Source organism: Sminthopsis crassicaudata, chromosome 1 (genome assembly GCF_048593235.1).
Source record: "Sminthopsis crassicaudata isolate SCR6 chromosome 1, ASM4859323v1, whole genome shotgun sequence".
NCBI lineage: Eukaryota > Metazoa > Chordata > Mammalia > Dasyuromorphia > Dasyuridae > Sminthopsis > Sminthopsis crassicaudata.
The window spans coordinates 419,670,947-419,687,336 of record NC_133617.1 but is presented as its reverse complement, the minus strand read 5'-3'; the positions used below and the strand labels follow the sequence as shown (position 1 = coordinate 419,687,336).

Here is a 16,390-nt window from a genome sequence, read left to right as displayed (position 1 = left end):
GAACTACATACTTAACACAAAGAAGCAAATCTTCAAGACAAAGGTTCAGTCAGACTTGGTAGGATAGGAACCTTGAATAGGATTTGGTCTTGGAAGGGTCTTGTTTACTCAAAAAGAGTATGATAGAGCTAAGGCTGAGATGGAGTAGCACTATATATTAAGAAGAGAAGCCCATGTAAAGAAATTCAAGAACCAGAAAGGGGAAACAAGGTGGGAAGCATTTGGCTGACAATCAATAAAGACAAAAATAGAATTAATAGTCATAAAAATATATGCTATATATGACCTGGGTGGAAGGACAAAATAAATGAAAAGTTTGGGAAAGAGAGCATGAATTTTACATGAAAAGATGAAAAAATAGTGATAGGTCACTTCAAATATCCTGACATCTGCTGGATCTATTCCAAAAATATGCAAATTAATAATTTCTTGATTTGCCCTAATAGTAATTTCAAGTTCTCAAAAAACGGAGAAATACATTTTGGGAACAGTTAATCTAGTGTCAAGAACTAGTTGTTTAAATAAAAATGATGGGAGCCTTATGACAATTAACCAATAGTTTCTTGGAGTTACTTGGGCATAATTTGACATGTACCCTCAATTTTTAGAGAACAAATTTTGAAGCTTTCAAATAAAAGGTGGGTAAGGTAGCTTAAAATTCTCCAGAGGCAATCATCCCCCAAAAGACAGAAAACTTCAAGAATGAAGTTCTGAAGACACAAAAAGAAATCATTCTGAAGATATAAAGAAAAACAATTCCCAGAGGTTATCTAGAGACAGTGATACAAATTCATAAAGAATTCATTAACTATCTTAGATGGAAGCAAAAGCATGTATTGAAGGATGAATATAAAAGTAAATAGAGTTCTGTATGAATAGCATTAGAAGTACTAAATCTCAGAATAATTAATAACCACCAAAGAAGCTAAGGAGAAAAAAAAGTTTTAAATTATATTTTAGGGGAAGGGTTGAGCTAAAGAAGGAAGAGGAGTATCAAAAGCATGCTTAGAACAGTTGCTGTTTAGGATGGATAGAATGATAACTAATAGTGGAAAAAAAGCAGAACCATTTGCTTCTTATTGTACTATTGTACTTATGGTCTTTTCTATAAGGAGGGTGAATGCTCTTTTGAGAGAAAAAGCAAAATCTACTGGGGAATTGGAACCCAAAAGAAACAGGGAGAGAGTAAGAGATGACTTAGCTGCCCTAAATGAGGGCCAGTTGTGAGGTCCAAACAAACTATATGTCAGGATTCTGAAAGACCTGATGATTGTACATAAGGAACATGGCTTCTAAAAGATCCTAGAGAATAGGAGAGGTCCCACAAGAATGTAAAAGAAACACATCATCTCAAGTTTCAAAAATAAAATGATCAGAGAGGAAGTCAGCACTTGATAGGCAACAGAACTTGAACTGGATTCCTGGCCCCGTCTCTGCATTTTTTTAAGGAAGGTATTACTAAAAAGTAAACATTAGCGATCATCAAGATCCAGCAGGGACTCATCAAGAACAGGTTTGTTCTTAAACTTATTTCCTCTGTAGATCAAGTTGATAGACAAATGAAAGAAAGGCTATAGACACAGTTTATCTAGAATTTAGTAAAGCTTTAGCTTCCATAGCATCTTTGTAGGAAGAACAGAGATATACATTAGAGAATAGGATGATTGGTTAGATTCAGAAATAACTGAATGATCAAAGTTAGTTATTAATGGTTCAATTTCAAGTTGTAGGGATTCTAAAGCACAGAGTGTAAGAAAGCATACTTAGCACTAGGCTATTTAATAGCTTCCATCTTCCATTTGAAGACAAAGAAGAAATACTTATTTTTAGAGGGTACTTGTGATCTGTTGATACAACAAACCAAAGCTCTCGTTCTGCTTGGACATGGTGGGGCTGAGCAGGAGTGATCAGCAGAAATTGCAGAGAGGTATAGTTAGGCTTGATATAAGGAAGAAACTCCTAAGAAACCTACCCCAAAGAGAGACCATTATCCTTTAGAACAGGTTATCCCTTCTGGGAATTCAAGAAAAGCCCTGCCAGGTATGTTTTGGAAGGGATGATTTAGGTAATGGCTGGAGAAGTTTTCTATGTCTTTTAAAATGGAAATTACAAAATGTTTTATTTTAGTCAGTGTGCCATCATGTGGCCGGACCGAAGAACTGTATCTGCCCTGGCATCTCTGAGTACAATGTGTATGTTCGGCCCCACCTCCAAACATGCAGAAATCTTGCTTTCCTCAACAACCTGCTTTACAACTCCTGCTCCTAAAGACCCAGAAGGCCAAAAAGTAAATATTAAAAAGCTTGCTCTAGACTTCTCCAATCTGGAGCACATCATCAGGACAGGTTACCTCAGAGAGCACAGCCATCATCCTTACTTACCCTAAAACTCCTCCCTGGGCTGTTAGAATGTGATACCATATCTCCACAATTCTGAGTTATTTCATTCTAACACCAGGCCCATCCCAAGCATCAGCAGCACATAACATTCCACTGGGGAGGGGGAGAGGGAAAAGGAGAGGCCTGGATGGCGTTCTTGGCTTCACGCCAGAGAATAACATACCCTTCTCCGGCTGAATGTCTTCATTTGCAGTAAACCTAATACCCTTCCCATCATGCACTGGGTTAGCAAAGAAAAGTCAAGCGGTGTGGCAGCAGTGGCAGAACAGAGAGAGAAGAGTAGTTAGAAAGCAATCAGGTACACCCATGAGAGTAACTGTTCATAGGGAGAAACAGTCCTGGAAGTTAGGAGGTTAGATATGCGAGGGTCCCCATAAGGACTGGATATCACACAATGGAGGGCACATTGCAAGCAGCAGAGAATACAGAATAAAGAGGTGACATGTTTTAAAATGTACGTTTAGTGTCTTCAAATTTAAAATATGGGGCGGCAGCCTGAACGGGCTGACCTCTAAGAACCCCTATAAACCCTTCTTAAGAGTTGGAGATACAGACAGAAGCCACCATTCCTCAACTGGGCAGGGAAGGCATGGGAGGGATCTCTAGCCCACCCAGGAAGAGAAGCTAATTCAGGGATCCACCTGGGAGGAGAGCCCCACAGCTTAAAGGTGGACAAGGCAACAGAACTAGGACTACGGGACACCTCTCTTCCCTCTGCCAAGTTCTATAAAGGGAATAGTGGAACAAGACTTTAAAACAGGGCAAAGAGGAAGAGGTATTGTTGCCTTCACTTAGTCAAGCAGCAGAGGGTTACAGAACACAAAGGTGACTTCTTGGGGGCTTGAGAGAAGGGAACATGTGCTCTCTTGCCTCCTCAGTGTTCCTCCAAGCTTTTCGTACCAATCCCTAACTCTTTCCATTCTAGCTATCCCCAGATGGCCCTGGCTAGTCACCAGAGCTCCTGTGCCCATCATTCCACATGCCCCCTTGCCATAGTTAGAATGCAGGTTTCTCTCCAACATTGTTTTGTTTTATTCAGGCCATCTTCCAGTTCAAAAACATATTTTCCAACCCATCAAATTTCAACTCTTTGGGCAGACCTTCAAAGTTTTATTCTATATGTGCATATACAAAAGTATCAACACTCAATATGAGCCCTCTGGCTCTATATAACTCTATTAGTTTATTATCTCTCTCTTCAATTTATTCTGTGATACCTTTGGGCATCTTTAGTCTTAAAATGTCTCCTTATTCCTTGCTCCATTTATGACTCTTCCACCCTCAACAACCAGATAAAAATCTTCTCCTTCCTTTCCCCCACTTCCCATGCTTTTCTAGATGCAGAAAAGCCATCTCTTAATCTTTCTTTATCCACTAAGGGCTTTTGAGTCCATTTGTTTTTCACTATTTTATATAAGTTTTCCTCCATTCCCTACTCTCCCCAGCCAAGCTTTAAATAATACAAGGGCTGCTTGCCCTTCAGTGTCCCTCTGAGGCTCTTGGAGACGAGGAAAATTTGACACTGAAGTGAAAATGTTCAAAATAGTTTGAAAGTATTAAAATATTCTGGTGACATTATTGCAGTCTGCATCTTGGCTGAGGAATAGATAGGAGATGGAAAAAGACTTATGAAATGAATGAAAAATGTATTGAGAAGCCCTAAGTATTGAGGCCTTAAGCAAAGGATAAAAAAAATTATGGCTGAAATTGTAGAGAGTATGAATTGAGCTTTGAGTCTATGATTCTATAGGCTGGCTATAAGGAACGGGCAAATTCCTTAGGGAATTAGGGATTCTAGAGACACTGTGCCCTTCAAGGCAGAGGGGATACTGAACCTTCAGGGGCAAAGATAATTATCAATGGGCTTGAGGTTGGGAATAAGAAGCTTAGAAGTCAAGAACAAAGGTATGAAACTGTAAGCTGCAGGAAGGATAGGGAGTGGGATGAGTCCCTAGGTATCACTGATATCTGGTGAGAGTGAGTGGAAACACTAAATCCTTGGCAAATGGATGTGTTGACAGAGGCTGAGGTGACACAAAAAAGAGATGAGAGGGACACTTCTCTCAGAGGCCTCACCTTGGGCAGTCTGTGACCGCACAAAGGTCTTGATAAGTGTGTCTGTAGTCTGTGTGTAGAGGGACAGGGCGTAGCGAAGGGATTGCAGGTCTGGGCTCTTCTCAAGAAACGTTTTCTTCAGTCCATTGCCACCGGCGTGAAAGTATTGCTGGAAGGGAACCAGTTATTATTATAGTTTCATTAACACTAGGTGTAGGATTGATAGAAAAGAGCTAAGAATGAAATTAAAAGTAGGGAAAGGAGAAACACAAGACAGAAGGCAGCACTTATTCCAGTAAGCACACATCCATGACAAGGCCAGATAATACCAGGATGATCTCAGAATCTTAAAGGGTGGAAGAGAACTTAGAGTGCATTCTGTGCAATGGGGATCCTCTCTGCTTTATCTGATCTAAACTATTTATGTAGGTGTTAAGCACCTATTATGAACATTTTTATATATGTATCTATGCTCATATATGTTTACCTATATGCATAAAAGTTTAAGGGACAGAATATTAACAGCCAGAAGAATCAGAAACATTTCATCCCACAGCACCTAAGCTCAGCCTTAAGAGGAAATAGAAAACAGAGATGAAGAAGGAGTACATTCTAATCATCAGAACAAACAAAAAAAGCCTGGATATAGAAAGCTATAGCGTACAGCAAGGGCAGTTTGATTGGTGTGTGAAGTAATGTGAAATAAGTCTAGAAAGTTAAGATGAAGGTAGAAATGAAAGCCTTTAAATTCAAAGACAGAAATACATGTTTTATAATAGAGGCAACAGGGAGCCACTGAAGCTTCTTGACCAGGGTAATGATATGACTTTAAAATTACACACACATATACAGAAAGAGACTGAGGCAATCGGGAGGCAGCTGGTGGCACAGTGGATTGAGCAGTGGGACTATAGTCAGGAAGGCCATTTTTGTGACCCTGAGCAAGTCACTTGGTTTGCCTCAGTTTCCTCACCCTTGCACTTAATTCTGGGTTGTTATGAAGATGAAATTTGATAATATTTGTAAAGGGTGTAGTAAAATGTCTAGTACATAGTAGGCACTATATGACTATCAGCTATTGCTAACATTATTTTAAACATTCATATACAGATATATTATTTTTATAATTATTGTTGTTACAAGAGTGACTTCACTGCTCAGATAATTGGGGTCCTGAATTAGTAATAAAAATTGTATGTTCACCCTCGTTTTTTAGGTTAGGGAATTCTGGATTTGGAGAGAAAAGGAACTTTACGTAGGAAAGCTAGAGATAAAAATACGATAAAAATTCTGACTAAAAGCTTAAATTACACCTTTATAGAGACCTGAAGCAATATAAAAGAAGGGTAATGGAAATCATTCCTTTGGTCCAAAATTGTGGGGCAGGGCCAAGTTACTGCTCAGGTGCACCTTCCATGACTAGTAGCATGTGTGAAAGGAGAGGGCATTCCTAATGTTTGCAAATTCCTCACCTAATTTCTCATTCTCCCGTGGACTCACTCAGGAAGTCTGGGCCCCCAAAAGCAAGGAAAAAATACCAACTACCTACCATCTCTCTTGTTGAGGCAAGACTTTTTTTGGGGGGGAAACCTTGCTTGGGTTTCTTAGAAAGCATTTTCTGAATGGAGCAAGTTCTAAAAGTTCCCAGATGAGCTACTCTTCATGCTACTGTTAGGAGAGTGGAGGAATAAATTTCTCCAAAAGTCAGTCACCACTATCGTAAACTTTCGGTGAGATCTGGCTTAACATTCATTATTGTTGTTACTGTGAATGCAGAGCTGGGATTAAGGAATACGGGAAGCTCCTGACTCAGTGGAATCGAAATTGCGTGGGGCCATGTGGATAAGATGGGCTAGAGAAATCAGGAAGAGTCTTTCATCCCACCTTGATGGTATCCAGTGCAAGGTCAAGGACAGCACACTGCTTTGGGGTGAGGTTCCTCGTCTCCTCCCGTACCATGTGGTCCTATAATCACAGATATGGGAAAACATGAGATCAGAAGTTTAAAAGAATGGCCGCTCTCCACCTTCTGCCAACAGACAACTCCATGAGAACATCCTCTTCCATCTTCTTCAGGTTAGACAGCTGGAAGTTCCCTCCCCCCCAACTCCAGCCTGTCTGCTGGGGCAGCCTTGCATTTGTCTCTGGGAAGGAGCGATTGCCCAGGAAATGAACCACTCCCCTGAGCCCTACAGTTAGGTAGAGAAGATGCCACACTTAACACCCATGATGCCCTTCTCCGTCTTGTCCCTCTGCCCTGCTTGGAATACTCATCCTCATCTACAAGCCTTGGGCTGGAACATCATACCTTGAGTTTGGAGAGATGGCTTAGCTCTTTGGCAGCTGTAAAGATCAACTGGGGCCCCTAAGCAGGGAGGACAACAAAGATTAGTTTTAAAAGCATACAGACTCTAATTGAAGAAAATGCAACCCCTAGCCCTCTGGATGAATGCTATCCGGCCAGTGAGTGCCGCATCCCTGGCTGGAGAACTAGGGTGCGAGAACGAGGGGCCATGCACGCCGGGGGTGCTTTCACCTGGTGGTCTCTAGGAGGGGCAGGCTCACCGTCTGGTCTGTAAGTGGGGGCAGCACGATCGTTTTCTCCATGGTGTTCATCACCACCCGCCACAGCTCCTTCAGCACCCGTTTCAGCACCGTCTTCTCACACACCGTGGCAAAGAGCGTGAGGCTAGAGAGAGCCAGAGCCCCAGGGTCAGGACATGAGGGCACCTCCAAGCCCCCTGGGCTTCCCATAAGGCCTCTGTCTCTGGTTTGCTTGCTCCCCCTAGCCACTTTCCAGAGACACGCATCCTCTCTGCACCCACTTGCTGTCCAGGAAGTCCATGAGGGGTCGGAGCACGCCATCTGCCTCCTGAGCCACCGAGCCTCTGGTGTTGGGGGTTACATTCCCCGGGCCGCGCACCTGACTCAGGATGTCGGCCATCTGTCGAACGCATTCGTCAATCCGTGACTGAAAACTAAACACCCGACATATCAAGCTCAGCTTGCTGCTCTTATCTGCCTCTGGAAGATTCTAAGAGGAAGTTCCACCCAATTCCTGTTCTTCAAACTGCCCCAGGAACTCTCCTTGCTCCCATAGTGGAGGCCTCCAACCACTGTGAGACAGGGGTGGAAAAGGCCTAGGGCAGGTGGCCGGGACCACTTACCTATTCCCAAATACTGTGCTGAGCTCATCGAGAACTGTGTTCAGTTTCACCTGAAGCTCCTTCAGGTTGTCTCCTGCCTCAGGATCCAGCTACAAACACAGGAGAGTGGCCCATTTACTTTTCCCCCCTCCTTATCCAGGAGGTTCCTCCATTTTCCCAATTCAATCTTTCCAAGTCTTCTTTAAGCTCCTCTCCTACCTCAGTCCCTCCTCCCTGCCCCCACCAACTTCCCAAATCCACCCAGCCCTTTACCTTAGTTGTGGTCAGGCATTCCCACTCCCCCCCCCCCCCCACCCCAGCAGTGTCTTATTCTGTCCTTTTGAGAAGTAATGGAAGGAAGTGGTCCGTCCTTCGTGACCTACCTCCTTGGCCCCCATGGCCTCGAACATCTTCTCCAGTTGCACTCTCAACTGCTGCACATTGTTCATTAGGATGCAAGGCTAAAGAAACGGGGCAGAGCTGCTGAGAGACCCTTCCCACTCCCAGGCACTGCAGGACAAATGGATTACTATATCTGCAGTTACTAGAGTATGGGTCACTAGAAATGGGTCACTAGATCCTCTCCTCTAGCATCCCCTAGGGTCATAGGGGCTCAGTGAGAAGGTGGTTAATGCAGATTAGTCTGAGTGCTCATCTTAGTCTCAACCTTTCCAGGAGACCCAGACCTCTCACTGCTCAACACCTTTTCTGGATGGGAGAGCAGAAAAGAAACAAAGAATTATCTTACATTTGCTGTTTGTAAAGACAGAAATTCAGGTCAGGGTGAATTTTTAATGAAAAGTAATGAAGACTCAGCCTGACAGTGGGTCCCCGGGGCCCCAGGGCTGGGATCTGACACACAAGGGAGTCAGTGGCAGGAGTCAGGAAAGTGCAGGGAGGATCTTTCCTAGAAGGTCAGCGGCTGATCTAGCAACACGACTTCCTCGGGACTCTTGCTCCTCCCTCTGGGAGTCATGCAACAGTCCTCCACTTTGGGGGAGACCACCTCTTACCAGTTTCTCCTTGTCACAATAGGAAGGGAAATTCTTGGCTAAAATATCTGCATATTGCATCAGCACCTTTCCAATGGTCTGCGGAAAAAGAGAGCATGGAGGAAGGGCAGGGAAATAGGAGGTGTCAGCTTTGCTGTCATCCAAGTTGGGAACAAGAGCCACAGGGCACACCTACAGAACTGTGGCCAAGTGCCGCTTTCACCCAAAGGGCACAACAGCCATCGAGCCCCCAATCACAAAAACTGATTGCAAGAAATGGGAGAAAAAAAATCTGTCCATCTCCTAGTTGGTAGCCCTGTCACAGTGTCCAGCGTCCACTTATCTGAGCCTCCAAATGCCCGTTAATCTCAGCAGTGAGCATGGGCAAGAGGGCATAGCCTTAAGCTCGCATCACATGATCACACCCTTGTGGACCTCTGCCCCACCTAGGGTACCACTGAGATGGAGCCAAGACCTGACAAGCAAGGAGCAGAAGGGCCAATGTAAGACACTGACTGGGGAGGGGTCAGGATGATGATCACCTTAGCAAATCTCCGCATATAATGGGCAAGGATGCCAGGGTCTGGGCATTCCAGTTTCCGAATGATTTCAAAACTCTGGTTGAGCTGTGTGAAGACATCCACCACGGAACAGGAGAAGAGCGCGTGCTCCGATGTCTGCTGGAACTGGAGAAAGCCCCAGGCATAGGGTCATCCCCCACTGTCTTTCAGCCCCCTCGGTCTCCCAATCTCCCAAGGAAAATTCATTTTTCCCGGCTAACCGCTCCAGAATGAGGTTTCAGGGACTTCCATTCTTGGGATGACACATGCTAGATGACACAGCCCCTGTGCCTGTAGCTGCCACGCCCAAGTAGTAGTCAGGCCCTGGGCAGAACTACCCAGCCCATCACTCCAGAAGAGAGAGGCCCCGTCCCATCCTGACACCTACCCCGTCTTTCTTGTCTCTCTCCAGAGCACCATGCAGGAACTCCAGGGACACATCCTCATTCTCATCCAGCCACTGCAGCACAAATTGCTCAAACCACCTGGGGCAGGGGCAGGAAGACCAATGGGAGAAGCTGCCCTTACTTCCCTGGCTTCTTTGCTGGCCCACCCCCATCCAAGCCTGCAGATGCTCTCCCCCTTCTCCCTTTGCAGGCTGGGTGCCCAAATCCTCCTCCTTGCCACCCCCACCCCCCACCAGTCCGACAGCTTGACTCACGCTGGATATTCAGGCACCTTCCCCTGGAGGACAGGGAGGTCACGAACATATTCGTTGTGAAGCCACTTAACCTTGAAGTGCAGATTCATGTAGTCAGCGCTCTTACAGAGTCGGTTCTTCTCATGCTCTGAGGGAGAAAAGGTCGAGATTAGTTGGTAGGTCTGTGGCTACCGTGCTGTCACTTCTAAAGGCAATAAGCCCAGCTGGAGCTCATCAAAGAAGGTTCCCAGGGTCAGGGGAGCCCCCCCAGCTCTTTTCTGACAATCTGCACATGCAGACACATGCGTGCACACAGACACCAAGTGGCCTCAGTGGACGATCCCTTTTAATCACACAACCAAGGCGAGTTGGGAAGATACTTTCTTAGAGAGCTCTTGATTTGGCTTTGGCGTCCAAGGCAGGGGAGGAAATGGTGGTAGTGTGTGGAGAAGAATCACTGGGCTACACAGTGATCATGAACCAATGTAGCTTTCCTACTTTTAGAAAGAGTTGCCTTCAAGGGGACCCCACCTGCTCTAGAATATGAGAGTTAGCACATACACCGTGAATGAACTAAAAACAATTTCACAAATACACAATTACACCGAGAACTGTGGAAAAAGAGCTGAGAATCCAAGAGTGCCAGCATCTTAGGGTAAGATGGAATGCCCCAAAGCATAGACAAGAGCCAGAAAATGAACAGAACTTCAAGACAAGTAAGAGGATAAGAAAGTCCAAAATGGGGAATCATTAACATCTGAATGTATGTGAACACCACAGAAAGCTATTTAGCACTGTAAAAAATGGGAATTAAGTAGCTGGATGTTTGCGATCTATGTGGAGAAGGAAAGCATCTTACTGTACCATCAGAGATCTCTTCTGTGCATACCAAAACAAAGATTCACCACCTCTATCTGCCTGTGTCTGACAAGAGAAGCAGGGGCGGTGACCATTCATAATGCCTTCATTACTAAATCAACAAGTATGCATGTTTTATTTGTGTGGCTGCATATTAATATCTAATAAATAATGTTTACATGGTGCTTTAAGATTTGCAAGTGATTTATTATCTATGGATTCAGCCATTACAATTTATCTTCTCTTTTGGCAGCAAGTCGAATCTCTTTACAAAACAAACATGACCTGTAAAAAGACTGCCATTTTATGTAAAGTGTAAAAAGAAAATCTGAGAATTGATAGAGAAGCATCAGTGAATATAGTGAAAGTCAGCCAAATTACTCCCACAAATCAATATTAATTATTCAGCCTTATTCTACAAAATTACTCTATGAATGGGCATCCTGATCAAAGTAGGATAGTTTTTCAATCCAGGCAGCTTTTCCTCTGTATTATCATAAACACTGCCTTTTGTTCATTTTTTTTTTAGAGCCCTGTTTATTTTTGAAGGTCTCTCAGTCTCGCTTTGAGACACTGGTCTATTTTAGAATATCAGCATATCTCATCCTGTTTTAAGAAAATCTTCAAACTATTCTATGTCCTTCAGTATTGCTAAGAAATATGTATTTAGGAAAGAGAGGGAGAAAAATTTGGAACACAAGGTTTTGCAAAGGTGAATGATGAAAACTATCTTTGCATGTATTTGGAAAATAAAAAGTTATTATTAAAAAAAAAAGAAATTTGTATTCTATTCAAGCAATATATACCATCTCTCTCTTTCTTCCCTTTCCCCATTTCCCCTCTTACACACACACACACACACACACACACACACACACACACACACCTCTCACATCCCTTATCTTTTAATACCAGCTCAGCCTAGTAGCCTAGTAAAGCAATAGCAAGCTTGGAACAGACTCTTGTAGGCACAAGAGGCACAAGACAGAAAGGCCCTAAAACTTCAGGAGTTTGGGCTCCAGATCACTCAGACTTATTGCTGAGAAACAAGTTCTTAGTGAGATGAAACCCCACAGGAGCCCTACTTACAGTCATTTGTAGTGCCCTCCTCCCCTTTTGGAAAACATGTCCTATGTGCCCAGAAGGAGAATCCCCAGTAGGGTCGCTCCCCACTCTGGCTCTCATCACTGGGCACACACAGAAGAGGGATGGCTAGTTAGGATAGTGGGGAAAGGGTAGTAGGACACTGGAAACAGGATAAGGGGAAGTTTGGGTGGTTGTGAGGAAGAAAAGGCAACGCTAGACTGAGGTAAGCCTTTGACCCTAGCTCTAGCCCAGGAGTAGAACTCGAGGTGGCCTCTGCCGTGAGGGTTTCATTCTAATGCAGTGCCAGGCTAGTAAGCGCCTAAAGCCATAGTGGGAGCTTTCACTAGGCAGTGGTAGGAAGGAAAGGGAAGGAGATAAAATGAAAGGCTGCAAGACTAAAGGCAAAGGAGCAGCAACCAAAAGCTCTTACCACCCAGAAAGAGGACTTTGCGGATGCGAAAGACAGTAGTAGGTCCTTTTGGCAGAGCAGAGACAACAGTGAATAATGCAAATGGCAGACAACAGAGCAGCCATACCCACCTAAGATGTGCCCTGCTCCCCAACCCCTTCTCTTTTGCCTTTATCCAAGAGAAGTAAGGACTAGATGACCTTTGGAAGGACCTCTTCCTTGTGGGAACTGCTTCTTAGGCTAAGAGAATTCAGACCATAGGGTCCTGAAAGAGTGGGGTACCAGAGACTATCTGAGGGAACCAGTCTCTGTATCCCATCTAGAACCATGTTGGGGGTAAGGAGCAGGCCTTTCCCACTGTACAGAGCTCCTAAATTCCCTAACTTTGCCTTCTCCTAGGTATCAAAGTCTTACAGTTATGCATTTATTTGCACATTTCCTGCCTTTAAAAAGTTCTTGGCTTAACCTGTGCCTCTTATATTTAGTGGCTTCTATTGCTGAGCAGCTTTGTTTGAAAAGGCTAATAAGGGATAAGTACTAAACCTCTTTATGCCTCTGCAAATGTTCTGACAGGCCCCAGAAGAATCGTGCTACTGTTTCTAAGATTTGGGGATCACTCAGGTCTACATTAGTTAAGAATTTATTCCCATTTTTCTTCCCATACCCTTCTGATCCTTCTCTTGCTACACTATAATTAGCTACGTGGCTTCAGGCAAGTAATTTCACCTCTGAGTCTCAGTTTTCCCATATTCTAAATGAAGTAGTTGATTAGATCATGTCCCTAAGGTCTCTTCTTCCTTTAACATTTCAGGCAAGGCAACTTGGTATGGTACAAAACACATCAGAACATGGTGTCAGAAGCCTTGAGTTTGCCTGTAATCTGAACTGGGGAACTCATTTGTTTGTCTGAGCCAGAGTATTGTATTCGGTTTTTTTTTTTTTCCCAAATGCTAGGTAAATATAAAATATTCTTACAATGCTGATTAGGATGCTATGATCCCTCTCTCCTTATTCATGGACTCCCAACTCCTCGTGTGTAGGCTAGACCACATCTCCATCCCTGACCTTGGGGTGGAGCTTAAAGCTTAGGTTCAGTTGGTTGCTGTTCATTTCTTCCTGATTAAACAAATGGGATCAACTGAAATGATTCATTTTCTTTTCCAACTTCCCTTTTTGGTTGTCAGGAACTCCATTAGTCTTCTAGTCCTCAGACTCAAATGCTTATCCTCTTAGATGCCTCCCTTTCTTCTCTTGCTTCTATATCCAATTACTCATTAAGCTTATGGTCATACTGCTGGGTAAATAGCACAGTTCATATTCAAACCCCAAGCTCCTTTTTAAGGGCTATTTCCATCTTGCTGTGCTGTCTCTGCCCCCAAGTCTTTGTCCCTACTATTTTTCCTGCCCCAAAAAGCCCTCTCATTTCTCTAGTAAGTATTCCAATCTTACAAAACTCAAAAATTCTGCCTCCAAAAAACCTTCCGTACCCACACTGATCTCCTCTTTCTTTAGATTTCAATAGTATTGATAAATAAGAACATGCTGTGCAAACCTAAGTTCATAAAATTACAAATTTAGAACTAGCAGAAACCTTGGGATCCATTTAATCCAATCCCCTTTACTCTATAGATAAGGAAACTAAGGCCCACATGAGTGAAGAGCCTTGCCAAAGGTCATGCAGCTGGTAGAGTAGTATATCCCAGGTCCAGTGACTCCAAATAGAATGCTCCCATCACTGCCTGTGAGTCTCTCTCACAACCACCATTCATGTTGGACTTTAAGCAAATGTAGCCTTCCATTCTCTGCTTCACCTGTCTATGTTCTGTTTGTCTATGTAATCTAAAACCAAAATCCTATATTCCTCAGAGGAACTTCTTGAAGGGAAAGATTATTCATGTTTGGCTTTGTATCCCTAAGCACACTACTTGTACACATTAGGTATTTGATAAATGTCCACTGTTTTCTGAATGTTCTTTTCTCTTTCATGAGCTTGGGATGAAGACATGTGTGTCTAAAGTAATGAGACAATTTTCACAATGTGTGACTTGCATAATCAGCCTCACTACTTTATAGCTGAATCATGTACATATTTTGAGTGAATCCTAAGAGATAGAGTAATAAAGATACTCAACAAAGAGACAGTCAGCACCTTGTCACTAATGGCCACTGAAACCTCCATCAAAATGGTTTTAGGGGCATCCTAGCCTAAAGGTGGGAGTTTCTACTTCTAAATCTTTGCCCACACAATTCTTGCATCTCCTGTAATATTCTTCCCTTTCCACTCTATTTATCTATAATCTATCTATCCTTCAAAAATGAGTCCCACCTTTCCTATGAAGTCTTAGTCTTATCTGCCCATACCAGCCTCAAGTATTTTTTCTCTTATTTATCTAGACTAAAAGCACTTATTGTTCATTTGCACTGTCATATGACATTTCCTCAATGTTTGTATTGAATTATAATTAACTTCTTACACTGAATTTAACTTTCCATATCCCTGTATCTTATCTCTCTCATGAAAGTGACTGCAGGCTCTTTGAAGGCAGGGATCTTGTAAGCCATGTAGCACCATGGAAAGTACTGGATTTGTAGTTCAAGAAGTTCGACTACTTATTGGATGTGTGACTTTGGGCACTTCATCCCTTTAGGTTCAAGATTTTTCACCTGCCCAATTAAGGAGTTTGAATTAAATAATCTTTGAGGTCCCTTATAGTCCTATAGCTACATTCCTATTCACCATGGCCACAACATGATATAGAGATGATGCTACTTCCCTACAACAATACTGCCCTCTCCTAAGACTAACACCCAAACCCATTCTTTCTTTGGCCCTCAATGTCGTTCCAATTCTACATCATCCTTATTCTACCCTGAGAACTGGGCAGAAAGATATTTTCCTCTGACCAAGCTGTCTCATCCCAATAAATCAGACTAGGGATACAAAGATACACAAATGTTCGACAACAAAAGGGCAGATGGACATAGGTGAGAATAACTGGAAAAGTGTAGTGAGAGCCCTGCTCCTGGGAATGAGAGAGGGAACATCTCTGAAGGAGAACCATCCTGGTTTAGGATTCTGCCATGCTAGGTGCAGGGTTCAAGGAAGAAGATGACTTTAACTATTTACCTTCCAAGGCATACTTCATGTCCTGGGCAAATAGGTGCCACATCACCTCTGCACTGACCTTGCCCACATTCAGCTCCTGGGGGAACCTGGAGAATGGAAGGGGTTTCAAAGTTAGGGCACAAGACACTGTCACTGAGGACCTGGCCCAAGGGACTTCTGAATTAGAAAGGTCCAGGACAGGGAATGCATAATTCCAGTGGGGAAACTGGAGGTAGAAACAGAGGAAGGCCAGGAGAAGGAAAAGGAAAGAATCAAAGGAGGGAAGGGAAAGGCCCAATTTGAAGAGAAGCAATCTGGGGAGAGAAGAGAAGCCTAGGCTCATGGGAAAGGAGACCTGAGGAAAAGGAGAGGGAGGGCCACAAGAAGGGGTCTGATACCCCAAGAGAAAGACAGGAAGTGAGGTCCTAAGGAGAGAGAGGATGGCGCATGCCATACTGCTGAAACAGGGTCACTGAGCCTCCACAGAGCACATCCAGAACATATCTAACCCAAAAGGCCTCTCACCCAGGGGAGCTGGCTCAGCCAAAGGGGAAGGAGCACCCTGGACATCTCTGTACCCACCTCAAGCCCTAGTCAAGGCAGTTAACCAGACAGACACAAGGGATAGATGGACAGACACATGGACGGGAAGAGGAGGCGGCACTGTAAACATATAGGCACAGAAAAGAAAGAGGCCATTAGACAGACAGAGTGGGGTTGAGTATAGCGAGGGTCTGGGGAGAGGAGTGCTTGCTCACTGATTCAGGACAGGTGTGTAGGCATTTTTATCTTCCTCGATGATGGACACAATGAGAGTAATGAGCTTGGGCCAGAAATCCAGATTCCGGATACTGGGGCCTTGATCCTCTGGAGGCAGTTCCTGTTTCTTGTTCCAAAAATCACAGCAATATTAAAACATACATAACATACCCATCCCCTAGATCCTTTCCTCCTTCTCAGAGAAAGGATCTTGTTTTCTCCCAGAGACTCTATCCACATCCCTCCCTCTTTTAGGCCAGCCTCCTCCCCAAGGGTAGGGAATTCTCCACTCCTATTGGTCCAAAACAGCTGCATCCTCAGGAGCTTCCTTCTGACTGCAGCACTGACCCATTCTCCTCCATCTAAACCCTGTACAAAAG

The 16,390-nt window shown here is 43.8% G+C and overlaps 1 protein-coding gene across 5 annotated transcripts in view; it reads right to left on the bottom strand.

Moving 5' to 3' along the window:
* UNC13B (unc-13 homolog B) overlaps positions 1-16,390 on the bottom strand; it is a 339,532-nt gene that overhangs the window by 3,168 nt on the left and 319,974 nt on the right. For 3 of the 5 annotated variants that reach the window (XM_074280308.1, XM_074280309.1, XM_074280312.1), the window contains 14 exons: positions 16,010-16,137; positions 15,273-15,358; positions 9,814-9,940; positions 9,541-9,637; positions 9,135-9,278; positions 8,614-8,691; positions 7,984-8,061; positions 7,622-7,710; positions 7,280-7,432; positions 7,020-7,143; positions 6,763-6,819; positions 6,339-6,419; positions 4,476-4,623; positions 2,563-2,619 (listed from right to left, as the gene is read on the bottom strand). In XM_074280308.1, the coding sequence (XP_074136409.1) occupies positions 2,563-2,619; positions 4,476-4,623; positions 6,339-6,419; positions 6,763-6,819; positions 7,020-7,143; positions 7,280-7,432; positions 7,622-7,710; positions 7,984-8,061; positions 8,614-8,691; positions 9,135-9,278; positions 9,541-9,637; positions 9,814-9,940; positions 15,273-15,358; positions 16,010-16,137 (1,447 nt within the window). The remainder of the gene's footprint in view (positions 1-2,562; positions 2,620-4,475; positions 4,624-6,338; positions 6,420-6,762; positions 6,820-7,019; positions 7,144-7,279; positions 7,433-7,621; positions 7,711-7,983; positions 8,062-8,613; positions 8,692-9,134; positions 9,279-9,540; positions 9,638-9,813; positions 9,941-15,272; positions 15,359-16,009; positions 16,138-16,390) is intronic. The other 2 variants (XM_074280310.1, XM_074280311.1) reach the window with 1 other exon arrangement.